Genomic DNA, 19,454 nt, shown 5'->3' on the forward strand with positions numbered 1-19,454 from the left:
GCTCGTTCTCCGACGGCTGCTGCTGCTGCTGCTGCTGCTGCTGCTGCTGCTGCTTGGACGACGACATGGTGCTCTGTTATGAAAATGAGAAAGAAAAAAAAAAAGAACGTCCCTTTTTTCGACCGCAAAAAGCGCTTGGGTTTTGATGGCATACATGGCCATCTGCCCGTGCAGTGTTATGGAAATGGTTATTGATTTTTTTAATGGCTTTTAATGCATCATCCTACTTCTTCTTCACAATCGACACCACATCCTCGTCCAGCAGCACATGGTCGCGCCCGACCTTTTGCGGATTGTGCTTGACCGAGGTCCCCCACACATTGGCGTACGAGAAATCCTTGAGAATGCCCTTGTGGATCGAGTTACAGAAATCCAGCACCGACGACCTGTCGCGCTTCAGCACCACGGGCGCCGAGTAGTCTGGCAGCTGGTCCCTTGGGCTTGGTGTAAATGCGCACCAGATTCAGGTACGCCCACATCTTATCCAGCAGCTCGTCAAAGTTCCACTCATGGTGGGCCGAGACCGGCACCGCATGCGGGATCTTGTAAATAAGATCGAGCTCCTCGATCGAGATCTGGTCAATCTTGTTCAGCACATAGACCGCCGGAATGTACACGCGGTTGCCCTCGATCACATCAATCAGGTCGTCGGCCGTAGCGTCGCAGCGGAACGCCACATCGGCGCTGGCAATCCGGTACTCGGACAGAATCGACCGCACGATGTCCTGGTCCAGGTGCGTCAGCGGCACCGTGTTGGTCATGTTAATCCCGCCCTTGTCCTTCTTGCGGAACACAATGTTTGGCGGCTCCTTGTTCAGCCGGATCCCGAATCCCTCCAGCTCACGCTCAATCACCGCCTTGTGCGTCAGCGGCTTCAGCACATCCAGCACCAGGAAAATCAGCGAGCACGTCCGCGCCACCTGCAATCACCTGCCGGCCACGGCCCTTGCCGTCCTTGGCGCCCTCGATGATTCCCGGGCAGATCCAGAATCTGGATCTTCGCGCCCTTGTACTGCTAGCACGCCCGGCACTGTCGTCAGCGTCGTGAACTCTACCTCGCTCACCTCGGAGAACGTCCCGGTCATCTTGCTCATCAATGTCGACTTGCCCACTGACGGGAACCCGACGAAGCCCACGCGCGCCACTCCCGTGCCCGCAACATCGAAGCCCTCGCCGCCACCGCCGCCGCCCTTGGGCGTCGTCAGCAGCTCGCGCTTCAGCTTGGCGAGCTTGGCCTTCAGCGTGCCGAGATGGTACGCCGTGGCCTTGTTCTTCTGTGTGCGGGCCATCTCGGCCTCAATCTCCTTGATCTTATCGGCGTAGCTGGACATGGCTTATGCTTTATACTCTCCCGCGAAAACGTCTGATTTTTTGGACAATGATGTGAAATTGAAGTTTTAGAGCGAGGGAGGAGAAATAGGGCGCTGACAATCACCAGGAGCGATAAAATTTTTATTATTGCGTGGTTTGGCTCGCACAGCCGCGTGCCAATCCAGCTCAGCTCATCGAGCCAATGATGTAATCTGGGAGTTCTCTGTGAACTGAAAGAGAAAGAGTAAGGAAATGTGTAGGCTATCCCCCGCTACGGCGCCAGCGTGCTCTAGGCGGCCGGGGTTTCGGGCTGCATCGATGGTGCGCGCGACGGCAAGCGCGATGCCAGCACCTGAGCTGGCGCGTGACTGCGTGCCGGATCTCAGCCCCGACGTCATCTTGCTCTGCAGCGCTGCTGCCTCGGCCGCCGCCAGGTCCTCAGGGCTGACCGCCTGCACCTTGGTCCAGTCGACATTGACTCCCTCCAGCACGCCCGTGCGGTGGTAAAAGTGCCGCGCCCGCGTATACGCGTCCTTCTCCATCGCCACGCTCCGCACCTCGTTGCTGATGCGCACGCGCTCGGCCGCCAGCTCCTTGAACTTGGCCTCGTCGTCGTCCTTCTTGGCCTGCACATACGCCTTGGTCACCTCAATAAACCGCTCATGCACCTTGTCCAGCACTGCAGTCACCTGCTCGCGCCCAGCCGCATCGAACATGCGCGAGTTCTCGCTTGCTGCCGGCTTGATATACTCGTACTCGTACGCGTCCTTGCCGCCGCGCGCCTTCAGCAGCTGGCACTCGTCGATGAACTTCATCAGGCCCTCGGGCTTCTGCGCAAATTGGATTTTGCTTGCCACCACCGGGTCCAGCAGCGGCGAGATCATCTTCCACACCCCCGAGAACCACCACGGCCCATTGTACACAATGCACACTCCCAAGCACTCCGGGTAGTACGACTCTAGGAACTTGACGAACGTCTTGACGAACGGCCAGTCCATGTTGGCATTCGAGTGGTCCGTCAGGTCCATGATCAGGCACACGCGCTCAATCGGTCGGCGCCAGCAGCGTCCGCAGCGTCTCCATCATCCAGATCAGGTACCGCTTCAGCTGCGTGTACGACTGATCCTTCTGGTGGTGCAGGCACGAGCTCGACCAGCTACATGACAAATTGTTGCATGTTTAATATCCTGGGGAGAGGGTCCAGACAAACACATACAACGGGGGGGGAAGACAGTGCCACATGGGAGATAGGGCGTGATGATAGTAGAACAGTAAACTCCGCACCCACACACAAGCCCAGAACCTTGCACCCACCCGCTAGTACCCAGAAAAGACAACTTACATGATAGGCTGGCCCAGCTTGTCGTGGCCGTGGGCGTAACTGACGCCCTTCCACATCAGCGACGCGTCGTTCTTGAGGTCGCCATACCAGATGATCTCCTCGACATTCTCCGTGACGCGCCACTTGACCGCCGCAATCGCCATCTTGTACGCCTTGTCCAGGTCCCACTTGCGCGCACGCAGGAACCGCAGCATCAGCACGTCCGGGTGGTCCTCGCGGATAACCGACCAGAACGCGCTCCGCAGCGTGTTGTCCCGGATCTGCGTCTGATACGCAGGCACCAGCTCGCCCTCGGAGCCCTCCTCCGACACAATCCCCAGCTCCTTGCACTTGTCTGCCACCGACTCGTTGAACATCGTGCCCTTGTACACCTCGAACGGCGGCGTGTCCTTGGCCTTCTGCTGCTCCGCCGCATCGTCGTAGTCGACCGGCCGGTTGATCGGGTCGCATGGAATCGAATCTATCGGCTTGTCAAAGTCCTCCAGCAGCCGCCCCCAGAAATCGCTCAGCAGCTTTTCCTCCACCGGCAGTAGATTCTCATAGCACCCGGACTTGTCCAGCCGCCCCTTGGTGAACTGCGCGCTGATGGTCTCAGCGGTTCTTGCCGGCAACGTCCGTGCTGGACTTTTGCCGCGAAAGACTCTTGAATATACTCGACATGGCAGTAGTAGAGTGAAGAAGGGAGCGATTCTTGAATGGCTGATACTAAAGAGAAAGGGAAAAAAGAGGGGCAATCTGTTGTTTGCTGAATACTCCCCCTCTCTCCTGCTAAAGGCGGTTTCATGCCAGCTTTCAAAACCCGCCCCCGCATGCGGGCCACGAAACACGCCCCTCATCCGCTGCCAAGAAGCGCACTCTTGCTGTCGCCATGTTGCTCTTTAGGCTCGTAATCAAACTCCGCACCGAATCAGGTGCTCCCGCCCCTTGTTGGCCAATGTGTCGCATAACCTGGGCCATCGCATCACCAGGCACAAACATGTCCGCCGCATCGGTGAACGAAAAAAAAAACATGTTTACCATTACACACTGCTTCCCTACACAATGTCGCACTGCAAGCGCTGCAAACAAACAGTCGAGTTCTCCTGACCCCTCATGGTCAACACTGACCGACGCCAGCATCGACAGCATTATCGGCACCCTGCCTGATGCAAAGCTCCTGCAGGTCCAGGGCGCCCTGAATACCACCACTGCCCCCACCGATATTTCGCGGTACCTGTCCCAGCAGTTCCGCGCCGACCAGATCAAGCGCCATGCAAACGGTACCGTCAGTGCCCGCGCGCACATGGAAAGCACACTGAACCTGGCATTGGATAGCGCAGGCAAGGCAGCCGCCCGAGGACGAAGAGAGCCAGACCAGCAGCCAGGCAGACTCGTTCATCTTGCTCAGCAGCTCGCAGCTGCATCCCGATACAGCCGCCTGCGCCACTGCACGGTGCCAGAGACCACCAAGGAGAGCGATACGGGAGCGGAGCAGAACGATATGGCAAAGACGTTTGGCGTGATTGGCAGGATCATGGACAAGCTGGATGCGCGCTCGATGGTCGACCACCCGATGTGCGAGGACTGTGCTGAGACCATGCTGCGGCTGCTGGACAGAGAAGTGCAGGACTGCGAGCACGAGCACGCGATTCTGCCAGGGGATCGGGCAGCTGGCAGATGCAGCATCCATGGCCGACGACATCAGGGACTTGGAACGGGACCTGGCGCGGCAGGGCGAGCTGGAGCGCACGCTCGAGGAGACTCTAGGGCATCCTGGACTCGCAGCTGGAGGGGCTTGCGGGCCAGCTGGCGGATCTGGACGCCGAGTCCTTGCGGCTGGACCAGCTCGAGGCGCGCACATTCCAGGAGCAGAACGAGCACCAGCAGGTGCTGGAGCGCAGCGGGCGCGAGCAGTGGGCGCTGGACGACCGGTACAAGAAGCTGTCGGCGCAGCTCATGCAGCTGCAGCGGACCAACGTCTACAACGACATCTTCAATATCTCAGTCGTCGACAATATTGCCAATATCAACGGATTCCGGCTCGGCGGCCGCGGCTCCGTCGAGTGGGACCGAGATCAATGCTGCGTGGGGCCAGGCGCTGCTGCTGCTGCAGACGGTGGCGCGCAAGCTCAACTACGAGTTCCTCGACTACCGGCTGATCCCCATGGGCGGCTTCTCGCGCATCGAGCGCCTGACCGACGGCGCTGCATTCGAGCTGTTCGGCACCGGTGACCAGTACTTTGGGCGGCTGTTCCAGAGCCGCAAGATCGACAGCGGTATGGTCGCGTACCTGGCGTGCCTGGACCAGATAGCGCAGCTGATCATGAGTCTGAATCCGCAGGTCCGCGTGCCATACCGCATCGAGCAGGACCGCATTGGCAGCGTGTCGATCAAGATGCAGTTTGGCCAGGACGATCGCGTGGACCCGGGCGTGCAAAAACACGCTGATGGATGCACGCTGGGCGCTGGCCTTCGCGTCATCATATAAGCGCCGAATGATGTATTGCAGAAATATCTTTTGCTGCTAAAGCTCTGCCGTGCTGTCGGGCTGCACAAAGCCGATGCGGTGGTAGAGCGTATGTGCGCGCACATACGGGTCCAGTGATGAGGCCGCCTTTAGGACTGCGTCCCTGGCCTGCGTGCGTCCCTCAGGCGCAGTCCCAGTTTCGACCCACTCCCGCGTGGCACTTTCGTACCGATTGACTGCGTGCTCGAGCGCCGCCTCACACACCCTACGATTCTCCATGTCCTGCATACGCTTGTTTTCGTCGCTCTGCGGCGGCACGTACTTGTAACCGAAGGGCTTGTTGCCGCCGACCTCTTCGATCAGTTCGTCCATGTCGATGTACTGGGCAATGTCAGCGGCGCCCTTGGCAAATACAATCTTCTCCTTGACGGCCGGGTCGATGAACGGCTGGATCAGCTGCCAGATGCCCGAGAATACCCACGAGTTTACATGAAGAATCAGAATGCCCAGCGTCTCCGGGTAGTAGGCTGTCAGCAGCATAATAAGCGTGCGTACCAGCTTGATGTCGATGTTTTCTTTGGAAAAGCCGGTCAGATCAAACAGGATCGTGACGCGGCCGTCGGACTGCCTTGTCAGCAGCTGCGCTGACTCGATCTGCCAGCACAGAAACCGCCGGATAGCCAGAATGTTCCGGTTGCGCGCGATGTTCACCCGTACGCGGACCACATAGACCGGGTTTCGCAGGCGGTCCGTCATGCATGCGAACGCCAGCCCAGACTCCATCGTATGGTAATGCAGCGCCGCCTCACCATAGTACGCCACCTCATCGATAGCCTGCGCCACGCGCCACTCGACAGTCTTCAGCAGCATTACCAACGCTGCATCCACATCCCACTTGCGCGCACGGAGGAACCGCAACACATACGCGTCAGGGGTCCAATGCCTGCGTCGCCGCCTGCCAGAATCCCGCGCGCAGCGTGCGCGTATCGGCCGGCTGCCCAAACAATGGCACAAAACCCTCGGGCTGCACGTCCCGGGACTGCGTGCGCCGCACGTGCTGCTGTACGGTCTCGGTGCGCTGCCGCACGGCCTCTTCGCTCATATCCAGCGGGACCGGCGTTGACGCACCACTGGCCGGTGTGCTAGCGCCGCTGCCCGATGCCCATCCGAACCACCCGCCACTGGGCTTTGTCTCACCTTACAGGCTTGCTGTCTTTGCTGCTGAGCGAGACCAGTGGGTTCATCGATAGACTGGCCATGTCGGTGGATTCGTCGTTTTGCTGCTGCAAGAGCGGAAACCGCACAGGCAGCGGTTCTTTGTTGTCGTCAAACTCGCATATGAGCTTCTGCCACAACTGCTGGAGCTTGGCAGTCTCGGATGCAGTAAGATGCCCGAGCCGTCCACGCGTCACGGGTCTGTTTTGCTTGTAGTGGTCCAGCAGGGACAGTTCAGACATCGTAAAGTAGTAGCTATTTTGTTGAAGAATATACAGAAAGGCGGAAAGAGAGAAAAGTGGAAAAATTTACAGAGTGGAGCTTGAAAGGGAACCGTGGACCGCAGGCCCCACCGAGCCCCTTTTTGATCATTGACTCCAGGACACGCTCTGAGAGCGGAGGAAGGGATATTTTGGACGACAGAGCCGCCGCATTAGTGAACACTGCTGAAGCCCTTGAGCAGCGAGCTCTGCTCGATGCGTGGCAAGTCGTTGCCATAGAACTCAATGACCTCCTTCAGAATAGTGTTCCTGATCGCCGACGGCTCGTTGAACGACGGAACGTCGCGCTTCAGCTGCTGCTCGCGCAGCACGTCCAGGGGCAGCTCGGAAAACTCCGCCTCGACACGCGCCAGGTCGTGCATCTGGCTGCGAATCATCAGCGCCATCTGGTGCATCTTGTATTCGATGTCCTCGCACATGGCACCGCCCAGCGGGTTCGCCTTAAAGCTTTGCAGCTTCATTGAGTGAACACACAGCTGTCGGTACCGCGCATGGATGCCCTTCAGTAGGGCACCCGCACGCTTAGCCAGGTGCTCAGGAGAGGACTTGGGGGTGTCGGCCGGGAACCCGCTGGGGCTCACCAGGTCCCATGTGGAGGTTGTGGAGAAGAGCGAAGTAGTCATGGCTTTGAGGAGGTAGGGGCTGTTTTTTGGGCTGTGGAGGATGAAAGAGGTATTGAAAATAGCTCTCTATATCAAGCGGGTTCTGGGGTAAGCCCTTTTATAATGCAAAGTGTCGTAGAGCTGCTGGAAGAGTGGCGTTTGGTTTTGTGTTTGTGTGCGAAATGGCCCGCGCTATATGGAACAAGAGCACCCGGAACGTCCTAAAATGGCTATATTGAAAAGCTTATTTCAACGAGAACGGCAATAAATTGACGAGGTTGTGCCTGGAAGCAATAGACACCGTGTTGCAGAATTGTGAGAGAAATAGAGTCGCTGTGAGAAAAGAGGAGTTTTTAGAGAAGCTGCTGAGGCAACATACAACCAGAAACGAAAGTGCTTGCAAGGGACAAGGGAGGGGAGGAGAAAAGTGCTTTATAAATGCAAGTCTACTAGCCATCGCTCTCCTCTGTTTCTCTCTGCCCTGTCGCTCAGCTCATCTGCTGATGGATGCCACGACCCCGTGCCTCTCATGGGAAAGCGCCTGGGGCCTCTTTTCTGCGAAAAAGCAAAAGCCTGGCTGCAAGTCGGAATGGCCATGTGGCCAGAAGCAAGGACACACACCCACCTGGTTTGGGGAGGCACTGCGTCAAGCCAAAAATATACCAATGCCCGGCGTGCATAAGCAACATTCGCATCCGCATGACCTATGTTGTGAGCACTTTATCAGGAATGATCAAGCAACCCAGGTCGATCATGCTTGTCCTGCCTTTTTCTCCTTGATTACGCGTGCTGGTGCAAGAGGGAAAAGCCTCCCGCTTTCCTGAGTTCTGTTCGCTTTTTCACCGCAATTCGCAATTGTAAGGCAAGTGAACGGGCAACGTACAGAAGTTTACAAAAAAGTACTTATTAAATCGGCCAGGACAATATGCCGCTTGCCGCTTGTCGCTTGTTGGTCAAAAGGATAAACACTTGCATCAATTAGCCATCAAGTGGCTGTGAATTCGTGAATTTCGAGTGGCCCGAGTTGTCTGTTGACACGCTCTCATCCAGCGAGTACTTGAGGTGGACGCCGCCAAACAGCCCCGACCAGTTCGACCGCCGTTTTTCCTGCTTGGGCGTCGGCGGCAGCGCATCAGAGACATACGGCGGCGCCTTGCCAACGTCCACTGCTACTGCCGGCGGTGGCGGCAGGGGCCGGTCGGGGGCACCAGCTGACCGGGGATGTGGGCGGAGAGAGCGGGACACCCAGCTCCGTCGACGCCACCTTTGGCGTTCGATGGCGCAGTGTCCGCGATCACATCGTCGTAATTCAGCACGTAGTAGTTGATGTACTTCATCAGCTTGCGCTCTGCGTTGGCAATCGCCTGCCTCATCCGAGCCAGCTCCTGGGTTCTACAAGGACCACCGGTTTCCCTTAGTTTTTCACGTTCATTGGCATGCTAGTGCGCCTGTCTTTATTTGCTCAAAGGGAAGCGCTGCAGCTGCCATTTGTGCTTACCGCTTCTCCGCCTCCAGCTTTGGTTGGACATTGCCTAGATAGCCCCTCATCTTTATTACGTTCTTCCGGATCGTGCGCGCCTTCTCGACGTTCTTCCAGTATTCATCGTCCAGCCCAAACATCGATTCGAGAACCTCAGAGTCGCCGCCATTGCTCCCTAGACCTGCTTGCAACAATTTGCCGATGAATTCATATGTTCATAATTGCCTCTCGCCCGTCTCCCTTCGGGTTCTAATTCCCTCAGTGCCAGGAATCAATCATTGCCGAACAACCCCCTCATCTCACCTTTCGACGACAGTTGCCCCTTGTCTCTGCTGAATGCGCTGGACAGTAATGATGACATACCTTCTCTGCTCTTCTTTGCGACCAGCGAAAAGAACGGGTTGGTTTCCGGAACCGCTGCTGTTTCTGTTGTCGATGACATGTTAACTACAGTAGGAAAATGTGTGGCGACGGAAAAGGAGGGATTAGTGGCTGAATGAGAGAGAAAGACTCTCGAATATATGTGCTTCCTTCAGTCGGAAAGCAGCGCTATGCGTAGTCCTTAAATAGCATTCCACGCGGTGATGGCACATGAGTTCAGCGCTGCGACATTCATCCCGGTGCGCTCCCCTCTCCACGCGCAATAACGACCCGCAAAGACCTTACCCGCAGTGTTAGACTATTAGAATAGGGAGGGTATATTATAGATACAAAAATTATGGATACATGGAAAGAAAGGAGGGCAGCGCCCGAGTGCTCATCCGGCTTTGAACCCTATATTCCCATCTTTTTTCTCCTGTTGTTTTCATTCCCTTTTCCACCACCTGAAGCGGCAAATCCCAACCTGTAGCTTGGAACACAAAGTACAAGTGAAATTACATCACTAGCGACGGGACCACGCGCAACAGGCGATCGTCCCTCAGAATGACATTCAACTCCTGTTGGGCAGCAGTGGTAGCGATGAAAAAATGGTGCAAGCGGGGAGATTTGCGGCCTTATCCGCCCTGTCCCAACACCGAAGAAATAAATGCGCTGCTTGTTGGCAACATGTACTAGCTCTACCTAATGTCCTGGACCATGCCCGGCTCCATCACCGGGTACATACCTAGCTCCACGCATGTAGCGCTTCCCTGTGTCCAGCTTTTGTATCCGTCTGTGAATGTTCACGAATGCACCAGCTGATCCCATGCTCGCCAGCTACTCCGCACCCCTCATCCCCTTCAAACCCGGTTCTATACGCGTACCTCCAGTCATGTTGGCACTACGTCTGTGCAGAGCAACAATGGAGCGGAGGTCACATTTCGGATATCTATGCAACACATTGCAGCGTACACACATGGCGATTTGATTTGATATGTTGAACAGAGTGCCCTTTGCACTATTTCTACTCTCAGCAGCAAATCCCATCCTCAAGCAACCCTCTTTCTGGGAGCATGGATAGTGGCTGTAGACCGAGCGGCCAACGAAGTGGTGGGCAAAAAAGTTGTCATTTCTGGTTGAAATCAATCCACTTTCCTCTTCAGCCGAACCCCTATTATTTGGTTACTTTTTAATACCCGTTCTTCATCTTTTACAACCTTACTACACCAGTTCGTGCAAACTCTAATGTATCAGCAGCCACCGATGAGCCAGAACAACTACGGCGGGCCGCAGCCGTCGCATGGCCCGCAGGGAATGCCACCACCATCAGTCACTGGAACCATGTCGCAAGCCGGCGGCTACACTGGCACCCAGTATCAGTCCTACCCACAGCAGTCTTACCCGCCGATGTCCCAGGCGCCCATGCAGCAGCCATACACCACCCAGCCGCAAGCCCCGCCACCCATGGCGCCGCAGCAGTCTGCAGGAAACGGCATACCGGACCCCTCCATGATGTCAGCAAACTACCCGCCGCAGACCGCCTTCTCCGCACAGAGCTCGCAGGCTGAGGGACCGCGGCCGCCACCAGCCGGGCGCACGTCGCGGCCTGTGAGCCAGTACCAGCCGCCAAACATGAACTCGAGCCGCCACTCGGCTCCGTCGCAGTCGAACCGGAGACGGTCGCACTACGGCCAGCTGGTGCCACATGAGCCTGACAAGAGCTCGGCCTGCAGCGGCGCGGCGTGCTCGGCGTGCTGGAAGTACAACCTCATGGGCTGCTGTGCGTGCTGCAACGGCTGGCTGCGTCTGTGCGGCGGCGGGTTCAAGATCAGCGACGTCAATCCGTTCTCCTCGTCCAAGTAAAATTTTCTGACGGCTCGCTGATTATCAAACCTGATGTCAAAGACGCGCCATGGCGTTTTGTAACTTATCTCTCTTCGTCTGTTAGTTTCTCCAAGGAGGTCCTTTAAATATTTGCATGCCACTCTATTCGAAATGCAGGGTCTAATTCGCACTAATGCTTTCCGCCGCCTGGACTGCCCGCAGGTTCTATTCCTCGGGCAAGGAAACCTGCGCGCGAGTACCTGGACAAAAACCCCTCCCCATTTGAAGTATTCGACCGCAATGCAAAGCGCATGCAGCGTGACCGTGCCTGCTGCCCGGCACCTGGACAGCCGTGAAGTCGACTACCTGCGAGACGAAGGTGGCAGCACGTGTGGCAGACCGTCTGCTGGATATCAAGCGCCGGTACCACACCGTGGTGGAGATCGGGAGCCGGGTGCGGCCACCTGGCCAAGGCAGTCGACGACGACATGATGGACAGGCTGGTCATGTGCTGAGATGTCCAAGGTTGCGCTGAACCGCGACAAGGACGCAGAGTATGACGTCGAGGTGGAACGGCGAGTCATGGACGAGGAGATGCCGCAGTTTGAGCCCGAGTCGCTGGACGCTGTCGTCAGCAGCCTGTCGATGCACTGGGTCAACGATCTGCCTGGCATGATGATCCAGATCAGAAAGGCGCTGGTTCCCTGACGGCGTGTTCATCGGCGCCATGTTTGGCGGAGACAGTCCTGTTCGAGCTGAGGTAAGCATTCCAGTGATCTGATGAGCAAATCTCCCCGCACTCCTGATCCTTTGAAATGACGCTCACCCTGTCCCGCTCTGTCCGCACGGTATATTTATAGAACGTCGCTGCAGCTGGCTGACGTCGACCGGGACGGCGGAATTGCAGCTCGGGTTTCGCCACTTACCGATACGCGCGACATGGGCAGTCTGCTGAAGCGCGCCGGACTCACCCTGTCGACTGTTGATGTCGACAACATTATTGTCAACTACCCCACCATGCTCCACCTGATCTCGGACCTTGAACGCGATGGGCGAGGGCAACTCGGTGGTCCAGCGGATGCCGTTCCTGAAGCGGGATACGCTGCTGGCGGCCTCGGCAATTTACAAAGGTAGGTGCTGTTTGTTGCGCACGTATGTTTTTGTAATATGGAATCTGCTCCGGTTCGACGAAGCTCTATATTAAGCGACCGCGCAATATTTTCGTATGCTATTGTAGAGATGCATGGAAACAAGGACGGTACAATTCCAGCTACGTTCCAGGTCATATACATGGTAAGTTGCATCTATTGTGGTTGTATGCTAAGGCATCGGAATCGCCATGTCTGGCAATTGCAACAATAGCTGCTTAATTTCATTTGCTAAAATATCCTATTGTGCTGTAGATTGGGTGGAAGCCTGACCCGTCGCAGCCCCAGCCGCTTCCGCGTGGGTCGGGGGAGGTGTCACTAGGCGAGATGTTCAACGAGAAGGCACACAAGCTTTAGCAGGGGTGGAAAAGCACATCACGCCGGCTTTCCCTTCGTTCCGCCGCGCCGCGAAGGGTGTGGGCGGAGCCAAAGAGAGATACGTGGGTGACACATTTGTAGTGAATAAAAAAGCGTGCTTATCTCGCATACGCATCTCCGTTGCATGGTGGTGATAAGGTGGAGGGTCTCCAGGTCAGTCACCTGAACAGCACATCGCCCCCCTTCCTGGGCGTTCTGTGGGGGTGGGAAACGCGGGCTTCTCCTCCCTTCCATGCAACATCTGCAGTGCACAAACGTAAGCACTCCATTCATGGGCATGGTAAAAGAAAACGCCGCTCCGGCACCAGCTCCACATGTGCTTGCATCTCCTGCTGGCCGGGGCAAATACTGCCAACCAGAAACTGCCCACCCCCCGTGTTTGTTGATGCGCAGGAGAAAAAGGGACTTTCATCCTGCCTGCATTGGGTGTTTCCCATGACCTCGTTTTCTGGTGCGTGGGCGGGTTGGTAGTGGAGGGATAGTTTGCGCTACGTGACCATTTTGCCCATCGTATTGCGCTGGCGCTCTTTTTGCGGGCCGTCCCCAGTATGGTCATGCTGGCTTCATGGGCGCAGCGGGCGGACTCCCTCCATCCCTGTCACGTTTCTTCCAGCTTCGAACAATAGCAGGAGCTGCTTCCTCCCTCTCTGCCCAGAGGAAATCAGCGTGCCGCCAAAGATTATTTTCAGATGCTGGCTGCAAAAGAAATAGCTCAGGCGAACGGAAGGGCCAAGACAGGAGGGGCTCTAACATGGAAGAAATTTTTATTTTTGGAAAAGCAAACAAGGGGCCCGCTTCTGCATCATGTGTAAAAATGCTGATGTTCCCCCTTTTGCGAGACGCGACAGCCACTTCGTCTGTGCGAGGAGAAATAGCGCAGACATAGCGCAGACAATCCAGCACGACACTCAAAAGTACTTTACAGGCCCCTCGCCACATTCCAATATCTGACAATCCAAATGGCTAGCGGGAATGAGCTTTGCTGTGCACAACAAAGTCGCCAGAAAATGGAACCAACAACAAAACGGCCTACACTATTGTGCGCTTTGGCCAGGTACACTACATAGCTGCCCGTGCTCCAACTGCGACAAGAAGGCTGGAATCCATGTGCCCGTCCACGCCGGTCAGAAGGTGACGTCCCCAATACACAAAAACAGAGAAGAATAAACAGTGCCAGCACATCATACCATGGGCACTTGATACATGGAACAGTGGGGAGTCACTCCCATGACATGTATAGGACAGGAGCGGGCACTTTTCCTGTCCTCTTGGCACCGCCCTATTCAAAGTTGCTATTCCGAGCTTCTGCAGCCGATAAGGATTTTGTTATGCGCGCTTTCCTGCAGAATAGCACGAAAGGACCAAGCAGAAGGCGCTAGTTGAACATGAGTGTCAGGCTTATTCCTTCTTGTATAGAGAAGTGCCGGACCAGAATAAGATGAAAGGGTGGATGTGCACTCCAAAATGGAGGTGGAATGATCACATGCACCACTGCTGCTCGGATAGTAAGGCCTCCACCATGCCGCCTTCCATATTCGCGAAGAGAAAGATGGCTGGCGTTCGCCGCAGCCAGCAGGAAAGTAGGCCAGCGCCGGGATATGCGAGTGTTTCGCAGTTATTCCTGGCCGGGCAGCCGTGTATTTGATGGCGCTCTGCTCGTTGTTCTTGGCAGTCCGCCGCGCAATTCATCTATAACACATCACATATCACATATCAATCGGACGAGCCATTTTTGGGCAGTATATGATCGCCCCTCCCTCACGGATATTTATCAAGGTTCAGACCTCTGGACCCAGGGGAGTGATCCATCGCGCGCGCACTGCGCAAATGTGGCAGAGTGGCAACTCCGCTCCGCTCGCTTCAGAACTCAAGGGCATAGCTCGAAGCAGTCACGACAGCCCAGCTGACCGGCACTGTTGAAAGCAAAAAAGTAAGGATCTGCAGCGGCCAACTCGCAACCTCGAAGAATAGACAGCATCCTGGCCTGCGGCGTCTCAGACAAGAGGGGGTGTTGGCAACCACCCCCCTTGCTCTCCCCCCACCCTGTGAAATCTCTGGTCAAGTAAGCCTGCTTGGGACTATAAAAGAACCGGCGATTTCGCAGCCTTTTTTCCTCTACTTTTTTCCTGGAGCGGCTTCTTTGCCTACCTTTATTTCAAAACTTTTTATAAAACAGCAGTTACAGTTGAGTAAAGCTCTACGCATACAGACTTTTTTGTTACTCTGCTTCTCTTTTCTCCACTTCGTTTACCCACACACGCTATTATTACTTTATACTTGATTTACATCTCGCTCAACCATGCGGAACGACATGTTCGATGAAGTCCAGCTCTGCTGGGACTTCGTACCACCCGAGGAGAAGCTCTACGTCGAGAGCCGCAAGACGCTCAACTACGTGAAGACCGGACTCAAGCGCCTGATTCTGCTGATGCGCAAGCTTGAACACTTCAGGTAAGACACTCGGTTCGTGCTCGGGCTATTTCTGTAACAGGAAATTCGGGTAAAGGGAGAGGACGTGGTTGGGCCCTGTTACATGTCTCGGTCTGGGATGGGCGATGAACACAGCCGATCATTTTTTGGTACTACCTGGTCGGCACATCTACTTTTGTGGGCAAAGAGATGGCGAATGTTGATGCTGTGCGGGCGCATGTAGACACATCTCTGCAAAGGAAAATTTTTTGACGCGGAGCAAAAGCCGCACGTTTTTTGATGCGTAATTGAATCTGCGGGGGGATGTGTGCCGCGCGAAGAAAAGGAGAATGCTGATTTTTGACATGCTACTGCGCCGCTAGCTATTTCGCGTTTACTTTCTTTTCTGCACAGCTGTCTCTCCTCCTTCCCAGCCCAGCGACGCGAGTCTAAAAACACCTGAAGAAAAAGCGGTCGCATGTTTTGTCCGCCATCCCACTCACGCTGCTGCTGAGCACCGCGTGTGAGCCAAAGGGACAAGTGACCCGCCCTCTCCGCACCACCTCCCCATCCCTCCTCAACTGGCAGCGGTGGAGCGCATGGAGGAAATCCTCTACTCCGGCCTAGTCATGCCCAGACACGCTCTGTTCCCTTTGTTCTCAGCCCTCACGTGCCTGCCCACGACCGCTAGGCACTCTCTTTGAGCCATTGGGCCATTATAAATAGGACGCGCCTCCAGTAGTGAGTGCGCTGCCGCAGCATTTTGGAAACAGTATGTACTAAACATGTGCCAGACCCGTTCTTTTTCTCTGCACTAATCTAGACGCAATCCATTGGGCGGCCCCATGTGCAAGCAGATGGAGACTCAGATTTACCACCAGTCGCTGCTGCTGAGACGGCACCAGCAGGCACTGAGCGACATGGTCGAGTCCTACAACCGCCAGCTCGAGGACGCAGAGTCGATGGCATCCGAGATCTCGGAGCAGTCGCAGACTTCGTCGTCGTACGCCGACTGGGAGGAGGTCATCGCCATGTCAAAGATGCCCATCCACCTCATCGCCTGCCGCCCACGCTCGGTGCACGGCTTTGCCGACAAAGCGGGGCGCTCGCAGTTTTTTGCTGTTCCCGAAGACTCACAGGCAGCCTCGCCTGAAGCCTCGTCAATCCACCTGACATGCGACCAGAAGTGGTTCCCGACGCAGATGACCCCGCCGCTGGAGGAGGTTATCGAGCTCAAGGCCAGGATTAAGGAGCTCGAGAAGTCGCCGCTGTTCACCACCTCGCCGTTTGCCATCAAGGACTCGCGCCAGATGGGACACGCACTCGGCACCCACCAGCAGCACACGCCGCTGTCGCTTCCATGAAAATATGCACAAACCACTCACGTCTATGCCCTCACGCGCTGTAATTACCCACTCCTCCTCATGTAGTATACTCCATGCCTCTCCCTCATGCCACTTTTCCCATTCTCCTATTCACTTTTGCTATAGCACAATTTCACTTTTGTAAATTCATCTTCCCCCGACACACGACTCATCTACCTCGCAGAGGAGATGGTGCAGTTGAAATTGGATAAAGCAAATTTAATATATGCATGCCGCACCCGAAAAAGATAGACATTACTACCTAAAACGCGACGGATTACCCGCAAACTCGCGCTATGGACTGGTGTAATTGATGTCGCGCAAAAATGCTGCTGCATTCGCTGCACTCTCGTTGTCCAGCGGCGAGTCCCACCTGCCAAACTCGTTTACGGCAAGCTGGCAGATCCGCTGGATCCGCCCCCGATTCCGCAGATTATTTCGGCTGCTTCTGCACGTCTTGTAATATGCACGCCAATCAGTGCTCTGCACCGGCGACCACTCGTACGTGGCCAAGAACAGCGCACGCCAGAAGCCAGCCATCTTCACAGCCTGTCTACATGTGCTACGCAGCGCAGTAAGCGACTGCATGTCCACGTACCGCAGCACCTCCACCTGGCACTCGGCGGGTAGGCAGAGCAGCGGCGACTGCAGCTGCTGATGGCAAGGCGACTCGGGAGCGGCTAGCGCGCAGTATCCAGCGGCGCCGACGATCTTTGCGCTGCTGGGCGGCTCCGGGATCGACATCGGACAGCTGACCATAAACCCAAGCTCCGCAAACTCTGGCAGCTGCCCATTGTTCATGCAGGCCTCCAGCCGCTCAGCAAACAGCTGCTCGTCAACAGTCTTCTGACAGGCAAGCGGACGCGTGAACACATTCAGCGCAATGCCTGTGAAAGTCCACGCTACCTGCGCCCGCTGAAGCTCACTGCACAGAATCTCCAAGCAGACATGGTGTGCTGGCTGCCCGACCACCAGGTACTGTGCGAAGTCGTCAAGCAGCAGACCGTCGACTGGAATCCGCGGCACTGTTTTTGTCAATTGGAACCGCGACAGCATGAAGCCAATGAAGCTCAGCTTCGACTCGCTTTTGGCGTAGGCGATGTGCGTCGAGCGATCGCTTGACCACCGCTCGCTTTCGTCGGTTATGCCGGTTAGCAGGTTAAGGATGCGCATGTTGCTCAGGAACTCAGCGTCTCTCCATGCCGCCAGCAAGGCTACCCGGGTAACGTACACAAAGGGTTTTAATGCGCTGTCAGCTCTTGTGCCACCCCGGGCATTTCTTTGTTGCTGTTTTGAGCCCCGTGAGCTGTACTTACCGTCGGTGGGCGGCGGCACCATGTACTTTCTCTCGCACACGCCGCAGATGGCGCAGGTGTAGATTCGGCCCATGTTGTATGTGGTGGTGTGTAGTGGCAGTGGTTTTCAGAAAAATTACAAAGAGTGAAGCAACAATGCTCCTGGTTCCTTTTGCCAATCTGCGGGTGCTTCAGACCTCGCTCGAGAACGAGAGGCGTCCATCTTTCTGTCTAAAGAGGGAATTGCTCGACCGGTTTTGCTCATTCTGGCACTCTTTTCTCCCCAGATTGATGGGCTTGCGCGTGACTGGGCTTGCTCCTTGGAATATTACTTGCGGACTACCCAGACTAATGTTTCGCTGGTCCCGCCTTTTTGGCTACCCCTTCCCTCGAGTACCCTTACATTTTTCGTTGCGCGAGAGCCACTGTGAAGGCAATGCACAGTGAAGAAGGGATGCCTGCGGACTTTGCTGCAAATTTGGAGAGAGCCCAGATGCGCATCGATAAGCGGCTTTGCCAAATATGGGCATCCTTCGGCACACAGCCGATGGCAAACTGGTAACCTATGGCTCACACTATCCATAGCATGCACATAAGTCTGGACCAGTACCAAGTGCTGTCCAGTTTTCGCCAATGGCTGGGCTTTTGCCAAGCCGTTCGATATTTCTTCTATGTCTACACCCCGGAACACAATGTGCATCGGCAAGCTGGCAGATCGCTTGTCCTCCTGCATTACATCGCAGCTACCGGCATGTGGTTACTTTTATGGCTACGGCTCTATCAGAGGTGGTATAAAATGATGCCTCTACCTCTACACCTTGCTTGTCTCAGCAGCTAAGTTTTCATCCATCGCATTCAAGTAGTAGTATGTCTTCATCTAGCCTTACTGACCCTCAGACCAGGCGCAAGCGATGCTCCGTCCACCGATACGGCTACCAGCAAATCCGCCGCCTCCACCCCACCTGTGCTTGAGCTTTTGGATATTTTGACACATATCAAAACAGTGATGAGCACTAAATTACCTCCACTGATGCTCGCCGTCTACAAAGACATGCTCACCCATACGATCAACAAGCATAATCTGAATGCCACTATGCCTACTATCTCTGGCGACTTGAAGGAGGATATAGCCAACCAGTGTGATGCAATGTCAAAATTCTCCGAAAAGGCTGAGATGTTTATCCAAACTACCTCCAAACTTGTAGCTGAGTATATAGAATTCACTTCTGACATCATCCAAAGCTCTACGCAAACTGTCAAGGACACGTCTGATAATATTCTAAATGATCCCCAGATGGTGCCGTTCAATATCGCAGATTTTGCTGTCGGACCGAGTAAATATCTAACCAAATTAGCACCAGAGTCGATGCCTTCTTCACAACGAGTGAGGTATTGGAAGGCTCTACTTTGCTTATACGCCCCTCCTCTTGTGCAGTATTTTGTTGAAACAGAAATCAAGGATATAACCGGTCTCACAGATATGCTATGCAAACTTAATAGGGCTTTCACTATTAACTCCTCCATCCAAACTATTAATCAAGAAAGGGAGTTCGCAAATTCAAGTGATGTTGAGTTGCGTGATATCGTAGCAAAGTTTACCGTGCATCAAAACTACAACTTGCACAACAAGTTCTGCGGTGTTGCGATGCTGGCTGCTGTTTGTACACATTCTCAGCAAATGAGAATTGTGAAAATGCTTGGACCAAAGAATCTACAACCATTAGCATCCATTAACTTTCGTGGCTATTACTAATGAAATCTTTTAACAAGCAGCACGCAATGTAAATGCCTTTATAACTTACATACTAGCTTGTGTTTAACTCATACATTAAACTTGTATAAAACCTTCATTCTGTGCCGATAAATTAGTATCAGCATAGCCACATTCTTCAACAAGACAATGTTGTGAAATACAACAGATCATTTAAGCTCCGAGGCCGAACGGTAGTTGCCGGTGCAGCAACCCCAAATAGAGTTAGATGCAGTGGTGATCTTCTGT

At 55.0% G+C, this 19,454-nt stretch overlaps 11 protein-coding genes across 11 annotated transcripts; 6 read left to right on the forward strand and 5 right to left on the reverse strand.

Moving 5' to 3' along the window:
- Positions 1–168: 168 nt before the first annotated feature.
- DL89DRAFT_277135 (putative GTP-binding protein) lies at positions 169–1,331 on the reverse strand (the record flags this gene model as incomplete). The annotated part of the gene is made up of 3 exons (XM_040889419.1): positions 169–427; positions 459–920; positions 1,014–1,331. The coding sequence occupies 3 exons, from the start codon at positions 1,329–1,331 to the stop codon at positions 224–226; spliced, it is 984 nt and encodes a 327-aa protein (XP_040747480.1). The 3' UTR covers positions 169–223.
- A 171-nt stretch (positions 1,332–1,502) lies between these two features.
- On the reverse strand, positions 1,503–3,313 carry DL89DRAFT_254135 (CRAL/TRIO domain-containing protein; the record flags this gene model as incomplete). The annotated part of the gene is made up of 4 exons (XM_040885252.1): positions 1,503–2,388; positions 2,411–2,467; positions 2,654–3,253; positions 3,279–3,313. 4 exons carry the CDS (start codon positions 3,311–3,313, stop codon positions 1,503–1,505), a joined length of 1,578 nt encoding a protein of 525 aa, XP_040747481.1.
- A 360-nt stretch (positions 3,314–3,673) lies between these two features.
- Positions 3,674–5,051, forward strand: DL89DRAFT_264191 (uncharacterized protein; the record flags this gene model as incomplete). Its single annotated transcript, XM_040886143.1, has 7 exons — positions 3,674–3,729; positions 3,770–3,917; positions 3,973–4,025; positions 4,051–4,085; positions 4,120–4,253; positions 4,400–4,717; positions 4,746–5,051. Coding segments are annotated over exons 1-7 (1,029 nt in total), but the record flags the coding sequence as incomplete, so codon positions are not given.
- A 105-nt stretch (positions 5,052–5,156) lies between these two features.
- Positions 5,157–6,556, reverse strand: DL89DRAFT_289872 (CRAL/TRIO domain-containing protein; the record flags this gene model as incomplete). Its single annotated transcript, XM_040890013.1, has 3 exons — positions 5,157–6,054; positions 6,104–6,241; positions 6,297–6,556. The coding sequence occupies 3 exons, from the start codon at positions 6,554–6,556 to the stop codon at positions 5,157–5,159; spliced, it is 1,296 nt and encodes a 431-aa protein (XP_040747483.1).
- Positions 6,557–6,747: 191 nt separating this feature from the next.
- On the reverse strand, positions 6,748–7,218 carry DL89DRAFT_254138 (uncharacterized protein; the record flags this gene model as incomplete). The annotated part of the gene is made up of 1 exon (XM_040885253.1): positions 6,748–7,218. The coding sequence occupies one exon, from the start codon at positions 7,216–7,218 to the stop codon at positions 6,748–6,750; it is 471 nt and encodes a 156-aa protein (XP_040747484.1).
- Positions 7,219–10,001: 2,783 nt separating this feature from the next.
- On the forward strand, positions 10,002–10,975 carry DL89DRAFT_12901 (uncharacterized protein). Its single transcript, XM_040883300.1, has one exon. It carries the CDS (start codon positions 10,283–10,285, stop codon positions 10,898–10,900), a length of 618 nt encoding a protein of 205 aa, XP_040747485.1. The 5' UTR covers positions 10,002–10,282; the 3' UTR covers positions 10,901–10,975.
- A 197-nt stretch (positions 10,976–11,172) lies between these two features.
- Positions 11,173–12,487, forward strand: DL89DRAFT_277136 (uncharacterized protein; the record flags this gene model as incomplete). Its single annotated transcript, XM_040889420.1, is given in 10 exon segments — positions 11,173–11,185; positions 11,220–11,240; positions 11,260–11,315; positions 11,335–11,364; positions 11,387–11,560; positions 11,617–11,621; positions 11,722–11,863; positions 11,919–11,991; positions 12,099–12,154; positions 12,265–12,487. The coding sequence occupies 10 exon segments, from the start codon at positions 11,173–11,175 to the stop codon at positions 12,364–12,366; spliced, it is 672 nt and encodes a 223-aa protein (XP_040747486.1). The 3' UTR covers positions 12,367–12,487.
- Positions 12,488–13,952: 1,465 nt separating this feature from the next.
- DL89DRAFT_264199 (uncharacterized protein) lies at positions 13,953–14,444 on the forward strand. Its single transcript, XM_040886144.1, has 2 exons — positions 13,953–14,058; positions 14,114–14,444. The coding sequence occupies exons 1-2, from the start codon at positions 13,986–13,988 to the stop codon at positions 14,305–14,307; spliced, it is 267 nt and encodes an 88-aa protein (XP_040747487.1). The 5' UTR covers positions 13,953–13,985; the 3' UTR covers positions 14,308–14,444.
- A 308-nt stretch (positions 14,445–14,752) lies between these two features.
- DL89DRAFT_280722 (uncharacterized protein) lies at positions 14,753–16,237 on the forward strand. Its single transcript, XM_040889606.1, has 2 exons — positions 14,753–14,838; positions 15,620–16,237. Exons 1-2 carry the CDS (start codon positions 14,816–14,818, stop codon positions 16,158–16,160), a joined length of 564 nt encoding a protein of 187 aa, XP_040747488.1. The 5' UTR covers positions 14,753–14,815; the 3' UTR covers positions 16,161–16,237.
- A 146-nt stretch (positions 16,238–16,383) lies between these two features.
- Positions 16,384–17,601, reverse strand: DL89DRAFT_264201 (uncharacterized protein). The gene is made up of 2 exons (XM_040886145.1): positions 17,477–17,601; positions 16,384–17,374 (listed from the first exon to the last, which is right to left on the reverse strand). The coding sequence occupies exons 1-2, from the start codon at positions 17,547–17,549 to the stop codon at positions 16,455–16,457; spliced, it is 993 nt and encodes a 330-aa protein (XP_040747489.1). The 5' UTR covers positions 17,550–17,601; the 3' UTR covers positions 16,384–16,454.
- A 467-nt stretch (positions 17,602–18,068) lies between these two features.
- On the forward strand, positions 18,069–19,208 carry DL89DRAFT_280724 (uncharacterized protein; the record flags this gene model as incomplete). The annotated part of the gene is made up of 2 exons (XM_040889607.1): positions 18,069–18,244; positions 18,358–19,208. The coding sequence occupies exons 1-2, from the start codon at positions 18,127–18,129 to the stop codon at positions 19,206–19,208; spliced, it is 969 nt and encodes a 322-aa protein (XP_040747490.1). The 5' UTR covers positions 18,069–18,126.
- Positions 19,209–19,454: the final 246 nt, after the last annotated feature.

The sequence above is a fragment of the Linderina pennispora genome (genome assembly GCF_002104995.1).
Source record: "Linderina pennispora strain ATCC 12442 chromosome Unknown DL89scaffold_1, whole genome shotgun sequence".
Lineage (NCBI taxonomy): Eukaryota > Fungi > Kickxellomycota > Kickxellomycetes > Kickxellales > Kickxellaceae > Linderina > Linderina pennispora.